At 46.2% G+C, this 24374-nt stretch overlaps 3 protein-coding genes across 3 annotated transcripts in view; all 3 read left to right on the top strand.

The window, feature by feature from the left end:
* Nucleotides 1–24374, top strand: part of LOC127607151 (uncharacterized) — a 186687-nt gene that overhangs the window by 53604 nt on the left and 108709 nt on the right. The window lies entirely within an intron of this gene.
* LOC127607121 (uncharacterized) overlaps nucleotides 1–24374 on the top strand; it is a 160840-nt gene that overhangs the window by 40532 nt on the left and 95934 nt on the right. Inside the window, exon 2 of the mRNA XM_052075224.1 lies at nucleotides 2220–2577. The gene's annotated coding sequence lies outside the window, so the exon portion shown is untranslated. The remainder of the gene's footprint in view (nucleotides 1–2219; nucleotides 2578–24374) is intronic.
* Nucleotides 1–24374, top strand: part of csnk2a4 (casein kinase 2, alpha 4 polypeptide) — an 84620-nt gene that overhangs the window by 2034 nt on the left and 58212 nt on the right. Inside the window, exons 2-5 of the mRNA XM_052075205.1 lie at nucleotides 7697–7980; nucleotides 8061–8172; nucleotides 8269–8370; nucleotides 22664–22714. Coding sequence (XP_051931165.1) covers nucleotides 7880–7980; nucleotides 8061–8172; nucleotides 8269–8370; nucleotides 22664–22714 — 366 coding nt within the window. The 5' untranslated portion in view covers nucleotides 7697–7879. The remainder of the gene's footprint in view (nucleotides 1–7696; nucleotides 7981–8060; nucleotides 8173–8268; nucleotides 8371–22663; nucleotides 22715–24374) is intronic.

Here is a 24374-nt window from a genome sequence, read left to right as displayed (position 1 = left end):
TCAAAAACTTTTTGTTTGTGACCCCTGGTTTAGGGTCTGGCGCCAAAATATTTTTTTGTAGGTGTTGGGCTGTTATATATGTCTCCCTATTTTCGTAGATCTAGGCGGAATGCACAACCTGGTGATTTGTTAAAACATTTTAGGGGGCGCTACGGAGCCATTGTTTGTTTGTTTGTTTATTGAACATAAAACATACAGTAATAACTTGACAGAAAATAAGGTAGATAAAAAGTAAAAAGAAGGAAATCAGTCTTTATTCAACACAGTTATTATGTTCAAGGATGAAGGATGAAGTAAAAAACGTATCTAGTCCTACCCCATTATGCGTTTATATCTACTAAATCATTTTTATATCAATCAGAAAAGGAAAGAGTAAGAAGTCTCCATTAAGGCTCATACTTTACCCTTAACCATGATATTTTTACAACTTTTGGTTTGTATCGGGATTATATGCATCCACACCCTGGCACTCTTGTGTCAATTTTCTCTTGTATTCATTGTCACAGCAACAGCGTGCAATTAAATAAAAAGCTTTCAAAAACTTTTTACAAACATCTTAGCAAATTGAAGGTAGATATGTATGTATGATTAAGACGCTAGGAAGAAAACAAATACGTTATTTTACAGTATTTCCTCTTGTCACTAGGTGGCAGTACTGCTTCAATGACAAAGAGGTTTGGAGAAGTCTTCAGGCCTGGACTCTTATTTAATTTATGACATTTTGAGAAGATAATCCAAGTCAGTGTAGGGCAGCTTTTGATGTCACAGCAAATGATCAGAATTTGAGGCGCTGAAAAGTTCACAAGATTAGCTGTAAAGCATGATCAATGTCTTGGGGCTTTTCTGACCTCATTTCAGTTGGATCCAGTCAACATGCTCAGCGCATTAAAATGTCAAAGATGACATTTCTCGTCGCCACTAGATGGCATGATATGTATACGAGAATACAGGGTGTTCCAAAAGTCTTGACATTTTGACATTGAATAACTCGGAAATTATTCACGATATAAAAACACATCTGATAAATTCAGAAAGCTTGCAATCTCAATTTTGACATGGCATGTTCAATGTGAGCACCATTGGTCACACGACACACATCAAGCCGATAGTCAAATTCTTTCCAAACGTGTCCCAGCGTTGTATTCTCAAAGTTTGCAACAGCTTCTGTTATCCGTGCCTTCAGCATAAAGCATAAGCACCCATCCATTATGACGTTACCATGCCATCTCACTGTAGACTTCCTCTCTGGTGGCTCCTTTCCGAATTTTCTGCAAAATGCACGTTGAACAACAGTTCATGATTCAGTTTTTGCAAATTCAAGCACACAAAACCCCTTTTATGGTTGAGTGAACGCCATTCATTGGTCTGAAAAGAAATAAAAAAATCAATACCCTTACGAAAACTCAATGTAATTAGCTTTAAAATTGCACGACTTTTGTCCTATTACCATTCATAGTCAAGGAGATAAGGGGACTTCAAATGTGCCCAAGACTTTTGGAACATCCTGTATTTTCATCCCAAGACACATGCACATTAAGTTTGGGATTTTTTTTTCAAGCATGTACTGGAGAGTTAAGCATTTCCTGTTTTTGATTCCCTGTCCTATTATGGGTACCCCCCCCCCCCCCCGCCCCCAGGGGTACATGAAGCCACTTCATAGGGTACGTGATATTTTTAACCTAAATATAAAAAGTAGCACCGATGCCAAGAAAAGCACCAAGTGTCTCACTAGTTTCAATTGTGTACACAAGTGGACCCATGCATATTCAAAGTTCAACGGTCATAAAATCATGGAATCTCCCACTTGCTTGTGTAGTTTTTACCTCATCACTCGGCTGTTCATGTCATTCACACCTGATCCCTGTTTTTTCTGCTGAGTATTTTTTCATGACAATTATAAAAGAGTGTCAATAATGCATTTCCACTATTTGCAGTCTAACTCCGCAGAGTCAGAACCATCAGAATCCGAATCATCTTTATTGGACAAGTATGTAGAACACACAAGGAATTTGTCTCCGGTATAACACGCTGCATTAGTATCATCGTAAACAACAAAATCATTGAACCATTTTAGAGTGACATGTAGCAGTATTTGTAGTACAAGTAGAGTGACTACGTCAGGGAGTTAATGGCTAGAGGGAAGAAGCTGTTTAAGTGTCTACTGGATTTGGTGCGCATGGATCTGTAGCGCCTGCCTGAGGGGAGAGTAGCTGGAAAAGGTGGTGGGCAGGGTGCGGGGGATCCAGGAGGATTTTCCGTGCCCTTGTCTTCATTCATGCAGTGTGCAAGTCTTCAAGAGTGGGTAGGGCGGTGCCAATGATTTTTTCCGCCGTCCTAACTGTCCGTTGAAGTCGGATTTTGTCCTTTTTTGTGGCGGCCCCAAACCAAACCGTGATGGAAGAACACAGGATTGATTCGATGACTGCCGTGTAGAACTGACGTAGCACCCCCTGTGGCAGGCCATGCTTCCTCAGCAGCCTCAGGAAGTACATCCTCTGCTGGGCCCTTTTCAGGATGGAGATGGTGTTGACTTCCCACTTCATGTCCTGGGAGACTGTGATTCCCAGGAACTTGAATGTCTCGACGGTTGACACAGGGCAGTTGGATAGTGTGAGGGGCAACTGTGGAGAAGAATATTTCCTGAAGTCCATGATCATCTCTACAGTCTTGAGCGTGTTCAGCCCGAGGTTGTGTCGGCTGCACCAGAGCTCCAGCTGCTCCACTTGTTGGCAGTATGCAGACTCATTGCCGTCTTTGATGAGACCGATGACCGTGGTGTCATCTGCGAACTTTATGAGTTTGACAGCTGGATTTGTTGAGGTGCAATCGTTTGTGTAGAGGGAGAAGAGCAGTGGAGAGAGGACACATCCCTGTGGGGCTCCAGTGCTGGTGGTGCGTGTTGATGACGTTGCTGCTCCCAGTCTCACCTGTTGTGTCCGTCCCGTCAGGAAGCTGAGGATCCGCTGGCAGATCGTAGGGGACACACCGAGTTGGAGAAGTTTGGGGGTGAGGAGTTCCGGGATGATGGTGTTGAACGCAGAGCTGCAATCCACAAACAGAATCCTTGCGTAGGTCCCTGTGCTGTCGAGGTGCTCGAGGATGTAGTGCAGACCGATGTTGACTGCGTCTTCCACAGACCTGTTTGCCCGGTAGGAAAACTGGAGAGGGTCCAGCAGGGGTCCGGTGACGTTCTTTAGGTGGTTCAGCACAAGGCGTTCAAAGGACTTCATGACCACAGACGTCAGGGCGACAGGCCTATAGTCGTTCAGTTCCGATGTTGCCGATTTCTTGGGAACTGGGATCATCGTAGACTGTTTGAAGCAGGATGGGACCTCACACAGCTCGAGGGATCTGTTGAAGTTTTGTTTGAAGATCAGAGCCAGCTGGTCAGCGCAGACTTTCAGGCAGGAGGGGGACACTTTGTCGGGCCCCACAGCTTTCTGTGGTCGTTAGCAGAGAACTGGTTTTTCAGCCTCTCTGTATAGCTTCTCTTAGCGATGTTAATTTCCTTTGTCAATTTGTTTTGGGCGTGTTTGTACAGTGCCCGATCTCCACTTCTAAATGCGGCCTCTTTCTCTTTCCTGAGCTGCCTGAGTTTGGGAGTAAACCATGGCTTGTTATTGTTGAAGGAGCGGAAGAACTTCGTTGGTACACACGTCCTCACAGAAACTGATGTATGATGTTACAGTGTCTGTGTATTCATCCAGTGTGTCCGTTGAAGTTTCAAAGACGCCCCAATCAGTGCAGTCTAAGCATTCTTGTAGAGCTAGCTTTGCTTCATCTGTCCATTTTTTCACAGTTTTAACAACCGGTTTAACACATTTGAGTTTCTGTCTGTATTAAGTGAATTAAATTGTGGTCAAAAAGACCCAATGCAGCACGGGCGACCGATCGGTATGAATTTGTGATTGTTGTATAACAGTGGTCGAGAATGTTGCCTTCTCTGGTGAAACAGTCGATGTGCTGCTTATATCTGGGAAGTTCACGGTTAAGATGTGCTCTATTAAAATCGCCCAAAATGATCAGGGGTGACTCTGGGTATTTTAGTTCGAGTTTGTTCCTTCTTTCTGATGTTTCCATCACTTGGGACCGCTACATCTTCTATCTATCTATCTATCTATCTATCTATCTATCTATCTATCTATCTATCTATCTATCTATCTATCTATCTATCTATCTATCTATCTATCTATCTATATCTCTATCTCTATCTCTATCTCTATCTCTATCTCTATCTCTATCTCTATCTCTATCTCTATCTCTCTCTCTCTCTCTCTCTCTCTCTCTCTCTCTCTCTCTCTCTCTCTCTCTCTCTCTCTCTCTCTCTCTCTCTCTCTCTCTTTCTCTCTTTCTCTCTTTCTCTCTTTCTCTCTTTCTCTCTTTCTCTCTTTCTCTCTTTCTCTCTCTCTCTCTCTCTCTCTCTCTCTCTCTCTCTCTCTCTCTCTATATATATATATATATATTGCGCGTCGTCCCGCACGCGGTCTGTCCTTCCGTCTGTCCCTTTTCAAAACGTACCTACTTCACCGCGCCGCTGCACGCAGTGGCTCACTACGATCGCGCGGGCATCTTAGCGAAAAAATGTTGTCTACCCACAAGCATTGCAATGAAATTGTTAGTTATTTAGTAGAGCTAAACATCTCTTTATTTTCGCGATAAGCAATGAAGATGAACAAAAAGTTGAACCAAGCAACAACACTTTTGTGGGTCGAAGGCCCACCTTACCATCCTTCCGCAGGAACTAGCAGACGAGCCGCCCGGAGGGCGGCGAACCAGCACCTTACCAGCCTTCCGCAGGAACTAGCTGATGAGCCGCCCGGAGGGCGGCGAACCAGCTAGTCCACTATAACGGCGTTCCTCTGCGCTTTATCTAGGATCACGATATCTGGTTGGTTCGCCATTACCATCTTGTCAGTCTTGATCTGGAAGTCCCACAGGATCTTCGCTCTGTCATTCTCCACCACCTTCGGGGATGTTTCCCATTTTGACCTTGGGGTTTTCAGTCCATACTCCGCACAGATGTTTCAGATGTAGACTATGCCAGCCACCTGGTTATGGCGTTCCATGTAGGCTTTCCCTGCCAGCATCTTACACCCTGCAGTTATGTGTTGGATTGTCTCAGGTGCCTCTTTGCACAACCTACACCTTGGGTCTTGTCTGGTGTGGTATATCTGGGCCTCAATGGCTCTGGTGCTCAGGGCCTGCTCCTGAGCAGCCAGGATGAGTGCCTGTGTGCTGTCCTTCAGGCCAGCCCTCTTTAGCCACTGATAGGACTTCTTGAGATTAGCCACTTCGGTTATGGTCCGATGGTACATCCTGTGTAGGGGCTTCTCCTCCCATGATGGTCCCTCTTCCAGTACCTCATCCTCTGTTCCCCATTGACTGAGACATTCTCTGAGTACGTCATCCGTTCGAGCCTTCTCCTTGATGTATTCATGGAGCTTGGATGTTTCATCCTGGACAGTGGCTCTCACACTCACTAGTCCCCGGCCTCCTTCCTTTCGGCTTGCGTACAGTCTCTGGGTGCTGGATTTGGGATGGAACCCTCCATGCATGGTTAGGAGCTTTCGGGTCTGAACGTCCGTGGTCTGAATCTCTTCCTTTGGCCACCTTGTTATTCCTGCAGTGTATTTGATCACTGGCAGGGCATAGCTGTTTCTTGCCCGGGTCTTATTCTTGCCATTGAGCTGGCTTCTTAGGACTTGCCTCACTCGCTGGAGGTATTTGGCCGTAGCCGCTTTCCTTGTTGCCAGTTCGAGGTTGCCATTGGCTTGTGGAATACCGAGGTACTTGTAGCTGTCCTCAGAGTCTGCTATTGTACCTTCAGGGAGTGAGACCCCTCCCTTCAGTGCGGACTACCTTTCCTATCTTAGTCACCATCCGACTACATTTCTCAAGCCCAAATGTCATCCCGATGTTGCTGCTGTAGATGCTGGTTGTGTGGATCAGGGAGTCTATGTCCCTTTCGCTCTTCGCATACAGCTTTATGTCATCCATGTAGAGGAGGTGACTGATCGTAGCTCCATTTCTGAGGCGGCATCCATAGCCTGTCTTGGTGATTACTTGGATTAGGGGGTTCAGTTCTATGCAGAACAGCAGTGGCAACAGCTCTTAGTTCACCTTATACAGCGCAAAGCATTCAGTGATCCATGTATGTGGCATCGAGTCATGGGAATGCACCCTTTGAGGGATCCTTCATGATCATGATCGTTCGCCCTTCGGTTTAGTCATCCTGGGTGAGTCCTCAGCAGCTTGTTCATTTGTGCTGCTAGGCGCTCATGGAGTGCTGTGAGTTTCTTTAGCCAGTAGGTGTGGACCGTGTCCAGGCCTGGTGCTGTCCAGTTCTTCATATCTGAGACTCTTTCCTGTATGTCTGCCACTGTTATGGTAACTGGGTTCTGTTCAGGGAGGTTGCTGTGCTCCTCTCTCAGGGTCACCAGCCATTGTGCACTCCTGTTATGTGCAACCTCCTTCTCCCATATGCCTTTCCAGTACCTTTCAGTTTCCAGTCTTGGTGGGTAAGCTCTGTTGTTAGGACCCTGCCACTGAGCGTACACTTTCGCAGGTTGTGTCACGAAGAGCCTGTTTATTCGTCTGGTCTCATTCTTTTTCGTGTACTGCTTTAGGCGGCTGGACAAGGTTTGGAGCCTTTGTTTGGCAGTTTCGAGTGCTTCAGGTATGGTCATCTGAATGTCCCTCTCGGGTATAGGCCTTTTCACCTCCGTCAATTGACTCACATCTTTCCGAGCCGCCTTTCCAACAGTCTTTTCCATGGTGGGTAACGTATCTCATGGCTTCCATGGTTGCTCTTATAGCCAAGCATCTCTAGGGTCACTGATGCTGAAGCGTATATCAGCTCATTGGTTTCCGTGATCGTTACGGTAGGGATCGCCCTCAGTGCTGCCTTCACACTTTCCATGAGACTTTCAGATGGTACTTCACATAGCCGTTGTAATCGGTTTCTAGGTTGCCCAGCTTTCATTCTCGCCATGATCTTAGCTTTCAGGTCAGTTGCTGCCTTGCTCAGCATTTCATTCATTGCGGTAGGCCTCCCAATCTTATCATCTGCATTCATTGGGGCTTGCCTCCCAATCTCTGGTATGACCTCCTCCTCTGATCTGGCAGCCTGGAACCTGCGTTGTACCTCATAAATCTCAAGTTGTGACAGCAGTTGCCGTTTGTGGATGTTGAAACACTGAGCTACTAGTTGTTTCGTGGTCAACCGTGACTGTGGGTTTTGAAGTAACCATTTAGCCCACATTCTCTGCATGTAACCCCTCTGACTGGGGTTGCTTGAGTAGTAGCATTCCAACAGAGCCATGTTATCGCATCTCCGCTTTGTTCCAGTAGCCCATTTTTCATCAAGGTGCTCTGGTTCCCCAGCACCTGACGCAGACCTTGTTTGGCCGGGCGACGTCTGAGCCAGCATGTCATTAGTTTTATTGTCTCTCATCATTGTATGAGGTAGTCATTAGCGTGAAGGATCTTGCCAAAGGACCCACACTGGATTGTGTTATGTGCTCATTTTTGCCCTAAGCGGGATTCGAACCACCGTCTCCTGTACGCCAAACCGATGCCTTACAAACGGAGCTATCCAGCCGCTTATAAAGGAAATCTTAATCTTAATATTGATATGGATTGTAACTCAGTGATTTAATTGCTCATATTTCATTCATTTTCTTCTATTTTTTTAAAGCAACAACCACGTGCCCCTGGTGCCCCTCCCTTGTCCTCAAAGTACCCCCCCCCCCCCAATCCCCAACTCCCCATACCCTTACCCCCTTTGAATCAAAATCCACACCGACCTTTCTTTCTCCCTCCCTTCCCGAGCGCTCCGCTGCAGAGAGCGCTCACCACCCACTCTGCCAAGCTGTCGGACATGTCGGGACCTGTGTCGAGCCGGGCCAGGGTGTACAATGAGGTCAACACTCACCGACCGAGGGAGTACTGGGACTATGAATCCCATGTCGTGGAATGGGGGTAAAATGCTTGTTGCCAGTTTCATGCAATTTTCACCATATTGGTTGCCAGAATTTCCAACCTGAATAATGCATTCACAGCAACCAAGATGACTTTCAGCTTGTGCGAAAGCTTGGGCGTGGCAAATACAGTGAAGTCTTTGAGGCCATCAACATCACCAATAATGAAAAAATTGTAGTCAAGATCCTTAAGGTAAACAAATCCATAAAATGATAATGTCCTAGTTGCTGCAATCATTTTAGCTATATTCTCAGTCCACAAACATGAACGACATTTCTGTCTCATCAGCCTGTGAAGAAAAAGAAAATAAAACGTGAGATTAAGATTTTGGAGAATCTGCGAGGAGGCCCAAATATCATCTCCCTTATAGACATCGTGAAAGACCCTGTGGTAAGTATGCAATTATACGTAATTGACATACTGCACAGTACTGGTCAAATCAATTAGAGATGTACAGGTACCATATTTCTTTGTCACCATATTTACGAGCAAGTAATGCTGTCACTTGTGAAATAATAATAATAATACATCACATTTGTAAGCGCCTTTCATAACACTCAAGGACACTGTACAACCAAGAGCAATAGTAAAACACAGATAAAATAATAAAGAAAGAAAGATTTAAGGCGGGTAGGCAAGTCTGAATAGGTGGGTTTTGAGCTGGGTTTTGAATATGGAAAGAGAGTCAATATTACAAATGTTGAGAGGAAGTGAGTTCCAGAGTTTGGGGGTAGAGCGACTGAAGGCTCTGCACCCCATTGTACTGAGACGGGCAGAGGGTAGAAAAAATGTGGAGGGAGGATAAGGACCTGAGTGAGCGAGAGGGAATGGAGATTTGAAGAAGATCTGACAGATAGGGAGGCGCAAGGTTATGGATGGCTTTGAATGTATAGAGAAGTAATTTGAAGTTGATTCTAAGTTTGACAGGAAGCCAGTGGAGCTGTCGGAGGATGGGGGTGATATGATGGAAGGAGGGGGTTCTTGTGATGATCCGGGCTGCTGAATTCTGAACAAGTTGAAGTTTATGGAGGAATTTTTGATGGACACCGAAGAGGAGTGAGTTGCAGTAGTCAATACGGGAAGTGACGAGACTGTGAACAAGGATAGCAGTGGTGTGAGGAGTCAGTGAGGGATGGAGGCGGTTTATATTGCGAAGGTGGAAATGAGCGGACCGGGTAATGTTATTGATGTGGGAGTGAAAGGATAGTGAACTGTCAAGGATGACACCCAGACTCGTCACCTGGGGGGAAGGAGATATAGTGGCATTATCAATTATGAGGGAGAAACTGTCGGCTTTGTTTAGAGTGGATTATGTACCGACAAGTAGGAGTTCAGTTTTATTGCTGTTTAGCTTGAGGAAATTATAGGTGAACCAAGATTTGATTTCTGAGAGACAGTGAGAGAGGGATGAGGGTGGGAGAGAAGCGTCGGGTTTGCTGGAGAGATAGAGCTGGGTGTCATCCGCAAAGCAGTGAACGTGTAAGCCAAATTTGCGGAAAATGTTTCCGAGCGGAAGGAGGTAGACAATGAAGAGGAGCGGATCTAGGACAGAACCCTGGGGAAAACCAGAAGGAACGGGGAGGGATTGTGAAGTAAAAGAATCAAGTTGAATGACCTGAGAGCGCCCAGTGAGATATGAGTGGAACCAATGTAGAGGGGTGTTGGTGATACCTATGGCAGAAAGTCTGTTGAGGAGGATGGGGTGAGAGATTGTGTCGAAGGCTGCACTCAGGTCAAGGAGAATGAGGATGGAGATTAGGCCAGAATCTGCTGCCATGAGAAGATCGTTTGTGATTTTTATGAGGGCTGTTTCAGTACTGTGACGGGGACTGAAGCCAGACTGGAATTGTTCATAAAGACTATTGTCGGTGAAGTGGGAGTGGAGCTGAGAGGCGATAGTTTTCTCCAGAATTTTCGAAATGAAGGGAAGATGGGAAATGGGCCGTAGGTTATTGAAGTCATTGGGATCTGAACCGGGTTTTTTCAGGATTGGGGTGACAGCTGCAGTTTTGAAGAGCACAGGAACAATTCCAGTCGACAGAGAGGAATGGATAATGGCTGAGATGAAGGGAAGCAGAGAGGGTAGGCAGGATTTGACCAGAACTGTGTGGAGGGGATCTAGCTGACAGGAGGAATTCTTGGATTTAATGATGAGGTCTGAAATTAATGAGAGATGGGGGAGTTCAAAAGAGGAGAACAGTTTGCAAGGGGTGAGAAGGTCAGAGAGGGGAAAGGTACAGAGGAGCCCAGATGCTGGTGGATTCTGTTGATTTTTTTTTTCATTGAAAAAGAGGAGAAGTGCGTTGCAGGTGTCATGAGAATAAAAGTGAGGTGGTAGGGAGTCAGGGGGTTGAGTGATTCTGTTCCAAAGGGAAAAGAGAGTCTTAGTATTTCCAGCATTGGAGCAGATGAGTCCGGAGTAGTAATGTGATTTTGCTTGAGAGATGGAATCCTTGTAGAGGGATAGTTGAGCTGCATCGATGTCCTTGTGAGCAGTGAGGCCGGTTTTCCTATAAAGTCTCTCAAGCTGCTGGGTTTGGGATTTCAAGGAACGGAGATGAGGGGTGAACCAAGGGGCAGACCGAGTAAAAAGGACAGAGCGGGACTTGACAGGGGCGAGCGTATTGAGGATGCTTGTGAGACCAGAGTTATATCGGAAAACCAAATCATGAGGAGTGGAATCAATGTCCGGAGTCAGGGTGGTCAGACATGCAGTGAGAGAGTCAGTTAACCCTTAGATGCATATGTGGGTCAAAAATGACCCGATGAGGTTTTTTTCATGAAATATCTTTGGACTGAAAATTTATTATAATTTCATATTCCAGGTATTCCTCAAAAAACATGTTTTTTATATAATGTCATTCACAATTTTAACTTACATTTTATACATTTTAAGAAATTTCAGTTTTTGTCTTGCTACCCAAAGTTTCCATAAATGGGTCAAAAGTGACCCGTGTACATTTTCTATGGAGTCCAATGGGAACCACTGATTCGAATCAACTTTGGCTGTCAGCAATACATTGACTGCGGACTGGGCAGACTATACTATCAGAAATGAACCCCTCAGGAAAATTATTTTACACTGTAAGAGCTGATACGTCTAAGTATTATCTTCATATAAAATTGTTTGTGTGTTGTTCATGACTATGATTTATCTACAAATTGGCCTTCTGCCTGGAAACAGATCATATGGCAGTCTTTCGCTATGTATGGTACCTGTTCCTGGTCAACTGCAGACAGCAATTCATCCCCAGTGATTGTGTCACTGTCGATGAACATCTTGTGCCATTCAGGGGAAGGTGCAAGTTTCTAGCCAAGCAAGCTTGCCAAGTATGGCCTAAAGATCTTCTGGGTTTGTGATGCACGCATCCCCTATGCAATAAATGGTATAGTTTACACGGGGAGACAACCAGGGGAAGACGTTCAGAAGAATCTGGGAGAAAATATTGTCCAGCAGCTGTGTGGTAGATTTAGAAACACCGGTCGCAACATCACCATGGATAACTTTTTCACCAGTGTGCCACTCGCGCAGCATCTCCTGGAGAAGGAGCTCACTATTGTGGGGACTCTATGTCAGAACAAGCCAGACATCCCTACTCTGATGAAGCTTTCCAAGTCCAGGGAGGTTTACAGCACAGAGTTTGGATTCAATGATAGCCTTACCATGGTCAGCTATGTCAGAAAGAAAGGAAAAGCTGTTGTGCTCCTGAGCACGATGCACCACGACAAAGCAGTGGATGAACATAGCAAAAAGAAAAAAAAAACAGAAGTGATCAAATTTTACAATGAGACAAATGGAGGTGTAGACACCATTGACCAGATGGTTGGCAACTACCCGTGCAAGCGACAAATACAGAGGTGGCCCATGGTGCAATGGTACAACATAATTGACATCGGCACCCTAAATGTCTACACCTTTTTCATGGCTCAGCACCCAGATTTCAAGAGTGGCATCACCAATGCACGACGGCTGTTCCTCAAAGAGCTGTCAAAGGAGCTTGTCACACCCTACATGAGGAGTCGACTGGAAAGCTGCACCCAACTGCAAATCCCGATTATCGAAGCAATGAAAAGGTGGTGGGTGACAAAAGCCACCACTAAGGCACAGGAAAGAAATACACAGGGCCAACCAAAGTGAAAAAGGTGTCAGATCTGCCCCAGTAACAAAGATCGCAAAGTCAGCAATAGGTGTGGGAAATGCAATGTACCTGTGTGCAATGATCACTGCCAGAAAGGCAAAACAGGCAATGCATACATACAGACAGACAGACAGACAGACAGACAGACAGACAGACAGACAGACACACAAAATGGATGTTCACATTTTTCTATTGCTGTTCTGGGTAATTTTTATTTTTCAAAAATGTTAAAAAATTAAAAATAAAGATATTTCAAACATGAAATCATTCCTGTATGGTCCTAAATATATTACTAAATTTTATACAAGTGATTATTCTTAACCAAAATGACAAAAATGTCATTAAAAAAGCATTAATTTTATTATGGGTCATTTTTCACCCACCTATGGAAGAGTGTAGGGGCCAGTCACTCATGCATCTAAGGGTTAATGTCTTTAATATTACGGTAAACGATGGTCCGGGGTGATTTGGCAGTTGAGAGCTGAAGTGTAACGTTGAATGAGATAAGGAAGTGATCCGTTATTGGAAGTTCGTCAGCAGTACAGTTGGAGGGGGAAATACCAGAGCAGCAGATTAGATCCAGGGTGTGACCGTTTGATGTGTGTGGGAAAATTTACAAATTGATCAAAACCAAAACTGTTAATTGAAGAAGTGAAGTCAATGTTGAGGGGAAGCGCAGTGTTGTCATTTTTGTATATTAAAATCTCCCAGGATTATTACATTTGGTGACAAAGAGGAGAGATAGGTGATGACAGTAGACACTTCATTTAAGAAGTCGCGGTGGGGTTTGGGGGAGCGGTACACTGTGGCAATAATCGTGGGAATGGGTCCGGATATTTGACAGGCAAGGCATTCAAAGGAGGAAAGTGGAGGGAGAAAAACCGGAAGTACTTTCCACTTCTCGCGGTATACTATCGGGAGACCTCCTCCGCGACCATCGCGGGGCTTGGAAATGTAAACGAATCCCGGGGGAGTGGAATCATTCAACTGTGAGAAGTCCCCGGGAGTTTGCCAGGTTTCATTTAAGCAAAGAATGTCAAGCTTAACGGTCCGTGAGGATATCTTGAATGAGATTACCGTATTTTCACGACTATAAGGCGCCATTAAAAGTCTTAAATCTTCTCCAAAATGGACAGGACGCCTTATGGTGCGGAGCGTCCTTTATATGCGCTGAGTTCCAAAATCTGACTGACAGCCGACACGCTGTTTATATAGAGGAAAGGCGGAAGTGACTGTGGCCAGGCATGCGGGAGAGAAGTCGGCCAATCAGGGAAGGGTGGGCGTGTATATACATATATGGAGAGGGAGAGAGAGGACAGGCAAGCTAGTCCGCCAATGGTGAAGGGTGGGCATGTAAGTGGACGCCTCAAGCCAGTACCAACACTTGTATAGAATGTGGCAATGTGCATTGTTGCAAAACAACTCCGGTTTTGGTTTCTAAGAACCCCTGAAAATAAATTCGACAAAAAGACACGCCTACTAAGCTCAGTTCAAACTTAAAGCCACCGGTTATGCTTTTGGCATGCGTGCCCATCTCACAGCAGCGGTGAAAAAACAAGTCAAGCAAATGAACTCTGAGCTTGCCGTTATTCCCGGAGGCTTGACTAAAGAACTCCAACCGCTGGACATTGGCATCAACCGGGCGTTCAAAGTAAAGTTGCAAACGGCATGGGAACAATGGATGATCGGTGGCAAACACAACTTTACAAAGAGTGAGAGGCAGCGCTTGGCGAGTTACGCCACAATACGCAACAACGAGAGGGAACACTGCGTTTTTGATGGATTACGGTACTTGCACAATTCTTCAATTCTTTCTACACACACACGCGCTGCCACCATGTTTCGCTCTGTTCTTTACTTTCAAATGTGGGAAAGCTTCACACGAGAGAAATGTTGACTTTGCTGTTGCTACTCCTTCTTTCCGCTCGGCAATGCGTAGCAACTCACACTAGCATGTGATGCATTCAATGACAACTGAGATGTGCAGTCCTCTGCTTCTGATACAGAGGATGAGGACTTTGATGGATTTCTGGGTGATGATTGATCGAAAAACGTGAGAACATTGTACGATGGCTAAATAAAATACACCCGAACTCAGTTCTGCTTTCGTTGCCTTTTTAAAAACGTGTTTTTATCTTATCTGTATGTCTTGGCATGCTACCGTATGCTTCAAGCTAACGTGTTAGAGTGCGCGCATGCATGCCGTATGTTTAAGCTGGCGTATGTTTTACCACTGTAAAACTGCGGCTATTCGTACGATGCGTCCTGTGTATGTGTAAAATACAGAAATGTCACGCATTAATGAGACTGCGGCCATTAGTACGATGCGTCGAATAGTTGTGAAAATACGGTACCCTTCCCAGTAAGCGAACGGATGTTAAGTATCCCGAAGACGACGGCGGCAGTCTCGCTGCTGCGGGGACCGTTAGCCGACCTAGCCAAGCCGGCTATCGTACGATGGTCGATGGATCGGCCGGCGTTTCTGGATGGCCGGTGAAGGTGTTGGATCGGTTGAGGCAGAAGCCCCGACGAGACCCACGATGAATGTATTTCCGGGAAGGGAAGCGAACGATGTCCGGGAGCAGGTGTAGAGCAGGAGGAGGGCCCAGCCATTTGAAGCGGAGCCTAATGAGCTCGGCCACCGAGTACTGGAGAAGACCCTTGACAGGTCGATGGAGGAGCGACAGGTTGACAGGTAGGACGCTGAGGCGCCGGGACGAAACAGTCGAAGATAGTTGAGAGTGCGAGGCAGGCGTGAATGGGGGCTGGGTGGAATGACTGTGAGATGATGATAGTGATACCATGCGAAACGGTAAGACAATCGAGTGTAAAAACACCGTAAAAGACAAAAGTTTGTGGGAGAGCAGCGGCAGCCAAAACGCGCCAACGTTCACTCAACCCGGAAGTCCCACAATGCAAAGATCATCAATTACATTTGCACTGCTTCTGTTCTTGTCTTGCTCTGGCTTTAAGTGAATTACCGTATTTTCCGCATTACAAGTCACCATTTTTTAAAAAATAGTTTGGCCAGGGGTTCAATTTATACCATGGAGCAACTTATCTGTGAAATTATTAACACATATCATTTCACATCTTATTTTCACATTAAACCGCAAGAAGGTGCTCTCGGCCTGTGTTGATACTTTCCACATTGGCGGTAACTGATAAAAACACCTGAAGATGACTCTAACGTAAGCGACATAGAAGAGGAAGCGCTGCATGTTCTACCTCCGGAGTTGGTAGCCTTAACATCTGCCTAGGACAAATAATAAATAATAATAAATAATATAATAATAATAAATGCATTTGCAATGAGGAGGCCCAGTCTCATTCGGCTGGGTTGTCACAGTGCGTAGAGCCGATCAGCTTCACCAGGGCCCGCCAATGACCACGGTCATGAGCCAGGTCCGCTGCATCCTCCAGGGTAAGGCCCTGGTGCTTGAGATCCTCCCTGATGACATCAAGCCATCTGGTGTGGGGTCTGCCGCGTGGCTTTTTCCAGCCGGCTGTCGCTGGGTCGAATGAGAAGATGGCACGGGTTGGGTGTTCCGGGGGTAATCGGAGGTGATATCCAAGCCTGTCAGTTGCAATTGTTGCATTTCGTGCTACATTCAGCCTCCGGCACTCTGTGATATCACCGCGCAGGCGAGCGTCACGGCGGCGGTCAATGATGTCGATGGTCAGCTGTGAGATCCATGGTTGTTTGGGAAGAGATCTTGATCTTCCCAAAACATCCTGGGCAGACTGGTTGACCTTTAATAATAATACATTTTATTTATAAGCGCCTTTCAAGACACCCAAAGGACACTTTACAACAGGGCCAGATAAAAATTTTTGCTGCAAGCCGAGGGCCGGACTGATCGAACGTTCATTGAAAAATTGAAAAATGACCACAAATGGTTTATTGAACCAAAGTTAATTGACTGAAAACCTAACATACATTCCAATATGATCAGATAAATAGAGCAACATTTTTTTATGGCTCTGTCATTAAACTTTAATTTATCAGGCACAAAAAACAAATTTCCTTTTGTATAAATACCCATAATGAATGAAAGAAGCCAGTATTATTCAAGGCATCATCAATAGCCCATATTTTCTCTTTTAGCAAAAGTACCGGTAGGCTAAATTTACTTACAAGAAAAACTAATAAAAGCAATTTTTGATCATTTACTCAAATAAAATATTTTTAAAACATAGTTGGATTTAAATACAACAAAGTGCAGAAATTTATTAACCAAAAATAACACTTCAAGGAGAAGTAACATACAGTGAAAGCCAATATTATACTTTAATTTTTAAACTTGAAGTGAGTAAAAACTCTGAATATGTGATTGTACAGTAATATTCACTTCTTGGAGGCTGAGGCTGCTACTTGTGGTGGTGTCTTATCTTTTCTACAAGTGCATTAATATTTGGGGTCAGGCTCTGAGCTGAGCAAATCCTCAAAAGTGTGGTGAAGGTGTTCAGCAGTAACTCGACTTCTGTATGATGTTTTGCTCAGCTTCATCAAAGAAAGTAGTTGTTCACACAGGTATGTGCTGCCAAACTTTCGACGTTTGATCAGCCTGGATGCGCAGCTGGGCCACTGTGTCGGGGAGGAAACGGGCAAACTGCGCAGCACCCACTGCCGTACCTTTTTCATGCTGTCAGAGATTTTCTCAGACAAAGTTAAAGAAATGACTCGGCACACAGGAAAATTGTCTTCAATAACGGCGGGAGCGGATCTCTGAGAGCGAACGACGGTTTAGTTGCTCCGCGATCACACTCTCGAGCTCCCTTCCCGCCAATTCAGACTTTTATTGTAACATACAAGGAAAACACAGCCCCCCCCATTCTTGCATACCGGCCCCTCGGAAGTGATTGGTTACCTGTTTTTAAACATTGAACCACTAGTACCTTGGCACCTTTTCTGTCTGGTCCACATTGAATTAACATGTTGCAGACTTTGCGGATGGCCAAAGTGGGCGCGACGAGTGTTCTCAACTCGTCTTTTGTTGTTCAACCGCCGTTCCCAAATTATTCATTCCCCTTTTGTGACCGAGTTTCGCCCTCTCCCCTGTGATCGCCCACCTGTATTGACATGCTAATTGTGGACTTCAACAGCCCTCCGGCTTTGTGTACAGGCATTTGGGGGTGCTGGATACGCACCCAAACGTTTATATGTGCCCAGATTAAATGAAACTTTAAACATGATACATACAATTTTGCTCATAGATTCGTCTAACACATGCATAGGATGTAAAGCCAAAAACACCTGCTACGCTTCGGCTGGAGTTCACTGCGGGCACGAAAATTGACAACTGGGCAATGTCAGAAACTTCAGCGGTCTCATCCACAGCCAAGGAATATGACATCTTTTCCGTTTTTCACAAGCTGCTCTTTGAGATAAATGGACAAACTGCTCTACTCGCTCGGCAATTGCGTTTCTGCTCATGCTCACAAAAGAGTTGCTTTTTTCGGGCAAACTTAGTCACAAACCTTAAGGATACAGTTTTTAATGAAATCCCCCTCCCCCCTCCATGTCCATATTCTTGTTTTTGTTTGCGTGTTTCGTTTCATAATGTCGTCTCAGACTACACTCTTTCAATACCGCCACACTTTCTCCGCACAGAAGACACACAGGTTTTCCAGCTACGTCCATGAACATGTACTCTGACTCCCACCTTTTTTGAAACCCCCGGTTCTCGGTGTCCACCTTACGTTCTGCCATTTTTGATGGGTATCTGCAAGCTAACGTCACTGCAATACTAACGACTGCTTCACTAATATTGAAATGAAGCGGCCACTGCGTGGCACGTCACAGTTGCATTGTGGGAAATGTAGTATTGGTGCATGTAAAAGATCGCGGGCTCCCGGCTTGCTGCGGTCCGCGGGCCGGTTCTAATAATAAATCAATATCATTTTCAAGAGCCACTGAAAAACATTCTCTCGGGCCGGCACTTTGACATATGTGCTTTACAATAACAAAAAACACGAAACAATACAGGTTGAGCAGCGGCAGCCAAACGTGCCAGGGTTCACTCAACCCGGAAGTCAGAAAGAAACCACAAGGGAGGGAGGGGAAAAAAAACACGCTCGAACTATCCTAATTTTGAGGATAATTTGAGTTAGGCAAAAAACTCCCGCACAAGCATATGACAGTTACAACAATGACGGTGATACAAGGGAGTGTATGAAGGAGGAGGTGATGGTGGGGGACTAGCTTCTATGCATACTTTCATCAGGGGAAGGTCGAGATCACAGATGTTGTTTTGGTAACAGGCTGCCCAAGAATTTAAGACAGCCTTGAGTCTGTGGCTTATGTCACTTTAGTGACGTTGATCCGCCAAATCCGTGATTTCTGTCAATGTTTGAGCACAGATTCCAGTTTCTCCCAGTTCTTGACCATCTTGCAGAGACGCTCCAAAACCGCAAGTTTGTGGTTTAGCACTGTCTGAGTCTGAGTGTTGGACATCCGCACTTTGCCATCCTTAGACCGACAGCCTCTTCCAATAGAGCCACTCTCGTTGGTTCAATTTTTCGATAGGTCAGGAAACTGCTCACACCAAAAACAGCAGCATACCTGCTATCGGAAGGCCGATAATGTAGATGTCATTCACATCCTCAACGGACAGTGTTGACAGGCACACCATTCTCCGCTTCCTCCAAGGATCTAGGGTGTACCCAGCAACAAAAGTCCCCGAGGGGCAAGTAGGCTCCCCACTGCCTGCTCTTCTCGTAAAGAAAATTTTGTCGATGGCATCGAGAGACCAGCCAACCAATTCCATGTAGTTTTTTAGGATGAAAATACGACAGGAGGCTAGGAAAAGTTAGACAAAGACAGCACATGGACTGAGTGGCAAGCAGGGAAGGGTGGGCGGGGGTAAGGGACAGGAGCAGAAAGCAAAAGCGTCCGCCTTCGTCGAGAGCCAAGCAAGAAGTTTAGTTTGAAAGTCTCCCAGTCCGCGATGTCATCATCGGCCAGGGCGGTGAAGGCATTGGTGATGGAGTGGCGATATGCAGAGGCAGTGGTGGGGTCACAGAGTCCGGAAGACATTCAGTGTGGTTGTGGCCTGGCAGATTGGTCTGCCCGTATTTTAAGTCGTAGCTGGGCAACCAACCGGCGGTGGTCAGTGTTGCCCAGCTGTGCTCCTCTGAAGACCCTGCAGTTAGTGACGGAGGATCGCCAGAGGCGGGAGATGATGATGTGGTCTATCGCCTTCCGGGTTCTTCCATCAGGACTATACCAGGTCCAGTGATGGATCCGCTTGCGGGGGGACCAGGTGTCGGTGATGCAGAGGTTATTTGAATGGCAGAGGAGAAGCAGACGTTTGCCGTTATTATTTGTGGTGTTGTCGACAAGGGTGGTGCCAATGGGTTGTGTGGGGGTTTGGTGAGATGGTCCTTTGAGGGAGGAAGAGAAGGTTGCATTGGTGTCGGTGAGGGTGATGACGATGTCATGTGGTGGTGCTTGGCTAACGACCTGATGGAGTTGGTCGAAGAAGGTGTCCTTCACTGTATCGTCGGCGTCATCTGTGGGAGCGTAAGCAAAGATCACTGTCATCTTGCCATGTCGTGGAGGAACCGTGCAGACAGGAGATGATTGTTAATTGGGATCCAGCTAATAAGTGATTGGCGTGTATGTTTGGATATGGGCAGCGCAACTCCATGGAGGCCCGTCCGAGTTTCAGGGCCACTCCATATGAAGCAGTGTTCTTCTACTATAATTTCGCCGCTGCCTTGCCACCTTGATTCACATAGACCCGACATGGTGATTTTGTAGCGGGAAACCTCCAAGGACAGCAGTGAAGGAGCTACAGCCTGAAGAAGCGTTCGGAAGTTCCATGTAGCAATGCTTGGGGTGTAGGTCAGTCCGTACTCATTGGTCGGGGCATTAATAATAATACATTTTATTAATAAGCGCCTTTCAAAACACCCAAGGACACTTTACAATCAGAAAACACAGTACGGGTTGAGCAGCGGCAGCCAGATGAACCAGCGTTCACTCAACCCTGAAAGTTGGAAGAAACCACAAGGGAGGGAAAGGGGGAGAAAAAAACCCCACGCTTGAACTATCCTCAATTTGAGGATAGTTTGAGTTAGGCAAAAAAGCTCCTGCGCAAGCATATGACAATTACAACAGGTCACAAGACATGAACAATGAAAGGCGGTGATCGTCTGGTTGTGTGTGTGTGTGAGAGCCACACCTGCTACGTCGAGGTCATTTCATGGAGACGGTCCTGGCTTTTCAGACTATGGCCGAGAAGGAGCGGGTGATGGTAGGGCACTAGCTTCCATGCATACTTTCATCAGGGGACGGTTGAGATAGCAGATGTTGTTTTTGGTAGCAACCAGTCCAAGAATTCCAAACAGCCTTGAAGTCCGTGGCTTGTGTCTCTCAAATGGTGTGATCAGCCAAATCTGCGATTTATTTCAATATTTGAGCATGAATTCCAGTTTCACCAAGTTATTGCCCATTTTGCAGTGCCGTTCCAAAGCCGCATCAGTTTGCAGTTGAGCACAGTTTGAGTCTGAGTGTTGGACAGCCGCACTTTGCCATCCTTAGACCGGCAGCCTCTTCCAATAGAGCCACTCTCGTAGGTTAAATTTTGCTCACACCAAACAGCAGCATACCTGTTATCAGAAGGCCGATAATGTAGATGTCTTCCACATCCTCAACGGACAGTGTTGACAGGCACACCATTCTCCACCTTCTCCAGGGATCAAGGGTGTACCCAGCAGCAGAAGTCCCCGGGGGGAAAGTAGGCTCCCCACTGCCTGCTCTTCTCATCGAGAAAATTTTGTCGATGGCATTGAGAGACCAGCCAACCAGTTCCATGTTTGTTTTTAGGATGAAAATACGACAGGAGGCTAGGAAAGTTAGACAAAAGACAGCATATGCACTGAGTGGCGAGCAGGGAAGGGTGGGGGACAGGAGCAGAAAGCAAAAGCGTCCGCCTTCGTCGAGAGCAAAGCAAGAAGTTCCTATGTCTTGTCTTGGTTTGGGCAGTCCGTTTTCTTCTGGTCGGTTTCGTAACAATACATTTGTCCTGAGTGGGTTGTTGGCACTCTGCAGGATGGACGGATGATGGGGCTGCCATCTTAGCGGCGTACCGACACACTGTCGGGGCCTTGTTAGTCTGGAACCTCCCCGGAAGACTTGCCCGCCAAGGGAGACCCTAGCTGGAGCAAGCTCCAGACGGTAACGCTCTCTGGATCATTGGAACACACAAGCCTCCTTGCCACGGCAAGGCCAGGACACACAAGGAGGACCTAGGACAAACTTATTTGAAATCACTTGGTTTTGGGGACAGTTTTGTTTTGTGCAAGGAGCCACTGCTTACCTCACCCATCTTTACAATGGAGGATATGTCGAGACAAGGGCTGCGAAGATTAGTCGACTCGGCAATGCAAGTTTTATTCACAGGACATTTCATACACAAGATACCTGAATGTGCTTCACATAAGCAAAGACGATACCTACAGGCATTTACAAACACAACAGTTAACAACATCTAGAAAAAAGCAAAGGAGAGAAAACAAAAGTAGCTTCAAAAATTACTAGAATGTACCGTGGCAACATTTAAACAGAAAACCTTTTTAAAAAACGTTTACATTTAAAGAATTAAAAGTGGGTTTCTAACATTTTTAAAATATTTTCTTTAATTGTTTAGAGGACATTAATCAAAGTTATGGGGGGGAAATGCAAAGTATTTAACCTGGATTTCAAAGCATATACTCTCGGGGCAGACTTCACAGTTTATTCCATTTGTGTGCAGCATAATGGCTAAATGCAGCTTCACCGTGTTTACTTTAAACTCTGGGCTCCACTAATTGACCCAAGTCTCCATATCTCAGAGCCCTACAGGGGTTTATATTCAATTAGCATTTCTTATTACGTATTCAGGACCAACACCATTTCGTGATATGTTGCAGAATTTTAAAATCTATTCTACTGCTAATTGGGAGCCAGTGTAAATCTTTTAGGACTAGTTTAATATGTTCTGATCCCTTTGTTGTGGTCAGAACCCAAGCTGCAGCTATATGATGGTCTTTTGAGGGAGGCCACTACATAGGCCTTTACAATCATCAAGTCTGCTAGAGATTAAAACATGAACACACAGAAGTTTCTTGGCGCATGCATAACAACATAAATGACCAAAATAAAGCAGTTCCATAACTGTAGAAACGGAAAACAAATTTACAGCTCTCGCTCTCTCTATCTCGCTCTCTCTCTCTCGCTTCTGATTGGTCAGCTTGGTGGAAGAGGAGGGAGCTGGCTCTTATGTGTAAGACAGATGATACAACAAATTCTGTGTCAGTCAGGAGCGCTGCAAAAACACAGAGCTTTGGCGATCACGTCATCGTGTTGCCTGGGATCACGATTTCGATGACAGAAAAAAAACAAAACATTCCGCCCTCTATCACAACGTACATGTAGTCCACTTGTACGAGTAAATGGTCTTCATCCACACCAATTGTTTACTGTTACAGTTAAATTAGTTCAATCCTTTATTCCGAATCTGATGTTATGAATGCATTATTGTTCATTTTTTTTTCAGTCTCGGACACCTGCTTTGGTCTTTGAACATGTTAACAACACTGACTTTAAGGTGAGGATTTTTTTTTTTAATTCCACTGGACAACAGCAAATTTTAATCATCGATGATGGTTGTATGTGTACGTATTTATGACTGATTTTAAACATTGCTTTCCTTTTTTTCTCGCAGTTTTTTGAGAGGTTTTTAAATTTGACCTATAAAAACCTGTACACTACGGATTTTACAATGCATTATAATTTTTTTAGCTATGACGTTTCAGAAAAAAAATCTACCTGTTGCTGAACCTAAGCCTTCGTAAATATTACTAAATATATTACTGTACCCCTCCGTGAGGCGTCACCTTACCGTGGTGGAGGGGTTTGCGTGTCCCAATGATCCTAGGAGCTAAGTTGTCTGGGGCTTTATGCCCCTGGCAGGGTCACCCATGGCAAACAGGGTCTAGGTGAGGGGCCAGACAAAGCACTGCTCATCATAAGGGTCTTATGATGAATACAATAGATGGATCAAGGTTTCCCTTGCCCGGACGCGGGTCACCGGGGCCCCACTCTGGAGCCAGGCCTGGAGGTGGGGCTCGTTGGCAAGCGCCTGGTGGCCGGGCCTACACCCATGGGGCCCGGCCAGGCACAGCCCGAAGAGGCAACGTGGGTCCCCCTTCCCATGGGCTCACCACCCATGAGAGGGGCCACAGGGGTCGGGTCCAATGTGAGTTGGGCGGCAGCCAAAGGCGGGGACTCTGGCGGTCCGATCCTCGGCTGCAGAAGCTAGCTCTTGGGACATGGAATGTCACCTCTTTGGCAGGGAAGGAGCCCGAGCTGGTGTGTGAGGCAGAGAATTTCCGACTGGATATAGTCGGACTTGCCTCCACACACAGCCTGGGTTCTGATACCAGTTCTCTCGAGATGGGTTGGACTCTCTTCCACTCTGGAGTTGCTCACGGTGAGAGGCGCAGAGCAGGTGTGGGCATACTCATTGCCCCCCGGCTCAGTGCCTGTACATTGGGGTTCACACCGGTAGACGAGAGGGTTGCCTCCCTCCGCCTTCGGGTGGGTGGACGGGTCCTGACTGTTGTTTGTGCATATGCACCAAACAGCAGCTCAGCATACCCAGCCTTTTTGGAGTCCTTGGAGGGTGTGCTGGAGAGTACTCCTGCTGGGGACTCCCTTGTTCTGCTGGGGGACTTCAATGCTCACGTGGGCAATGACAGTGAGACCTGGAGGGGCGTGATTGGGAGGAACGGCCCCCCCGATCAGAACTCGAGTGGTGTTTTGTTATTGGACTTCTGTGCTCGCCACGGATTGTCCATAACGAACACCTTGTTCAAACATAAGGGTGTCCATATGTGCACTTGGCACCAGGACACCCTAGGCCGCAGTTCGATGATCGACTTTGTAGTTGTATCATCGGATTTGCGGCCGCATGTTCTGGACACTCGGGTGAAGAGAGGGGCGGAGCTGTCAACTGATCACCACCTGGTGGTGAGTAGGCTCCGATGGGGGGGGAAGATGCCGGCCCGTCCTGGCAGACCCAAATGAGGTGAGGGTTTGTTGGGAGCGTCTTGCGGAATCCCCTGTCAGAAGGAGTTCCACCTTCGACAGAGCTTTTCCCATGTTCCGGGGGAGGCGGGGGACATTGAGCCCGAGTGGACCATGTTCCGTGCCTCTATTGTTGAGGCGGCCAATCTGAGTTGTGGCCGTAAGGTGGTTGGTGCCTG

Source organism: Hippocampus zosterae, chromosome 9, assembly GCF_025434085.1.
Source record: "Hippocampus zosterae strain Florida chromosome 9, ASM2543408v3, whole genome shotgun sequence".
Lineage (NCBI taxonomy): Eukaryota > Metazoa > Chordata > Actinopteri > Syngnathiformes > Syngnathidae > Hippocampus > Hippocampus zosterae.
The sequence above is the reverse complement of the archived record's forward strand: the minus strand, read 5'-3'. Positions and strand labels throughout refer to the sequence as shown.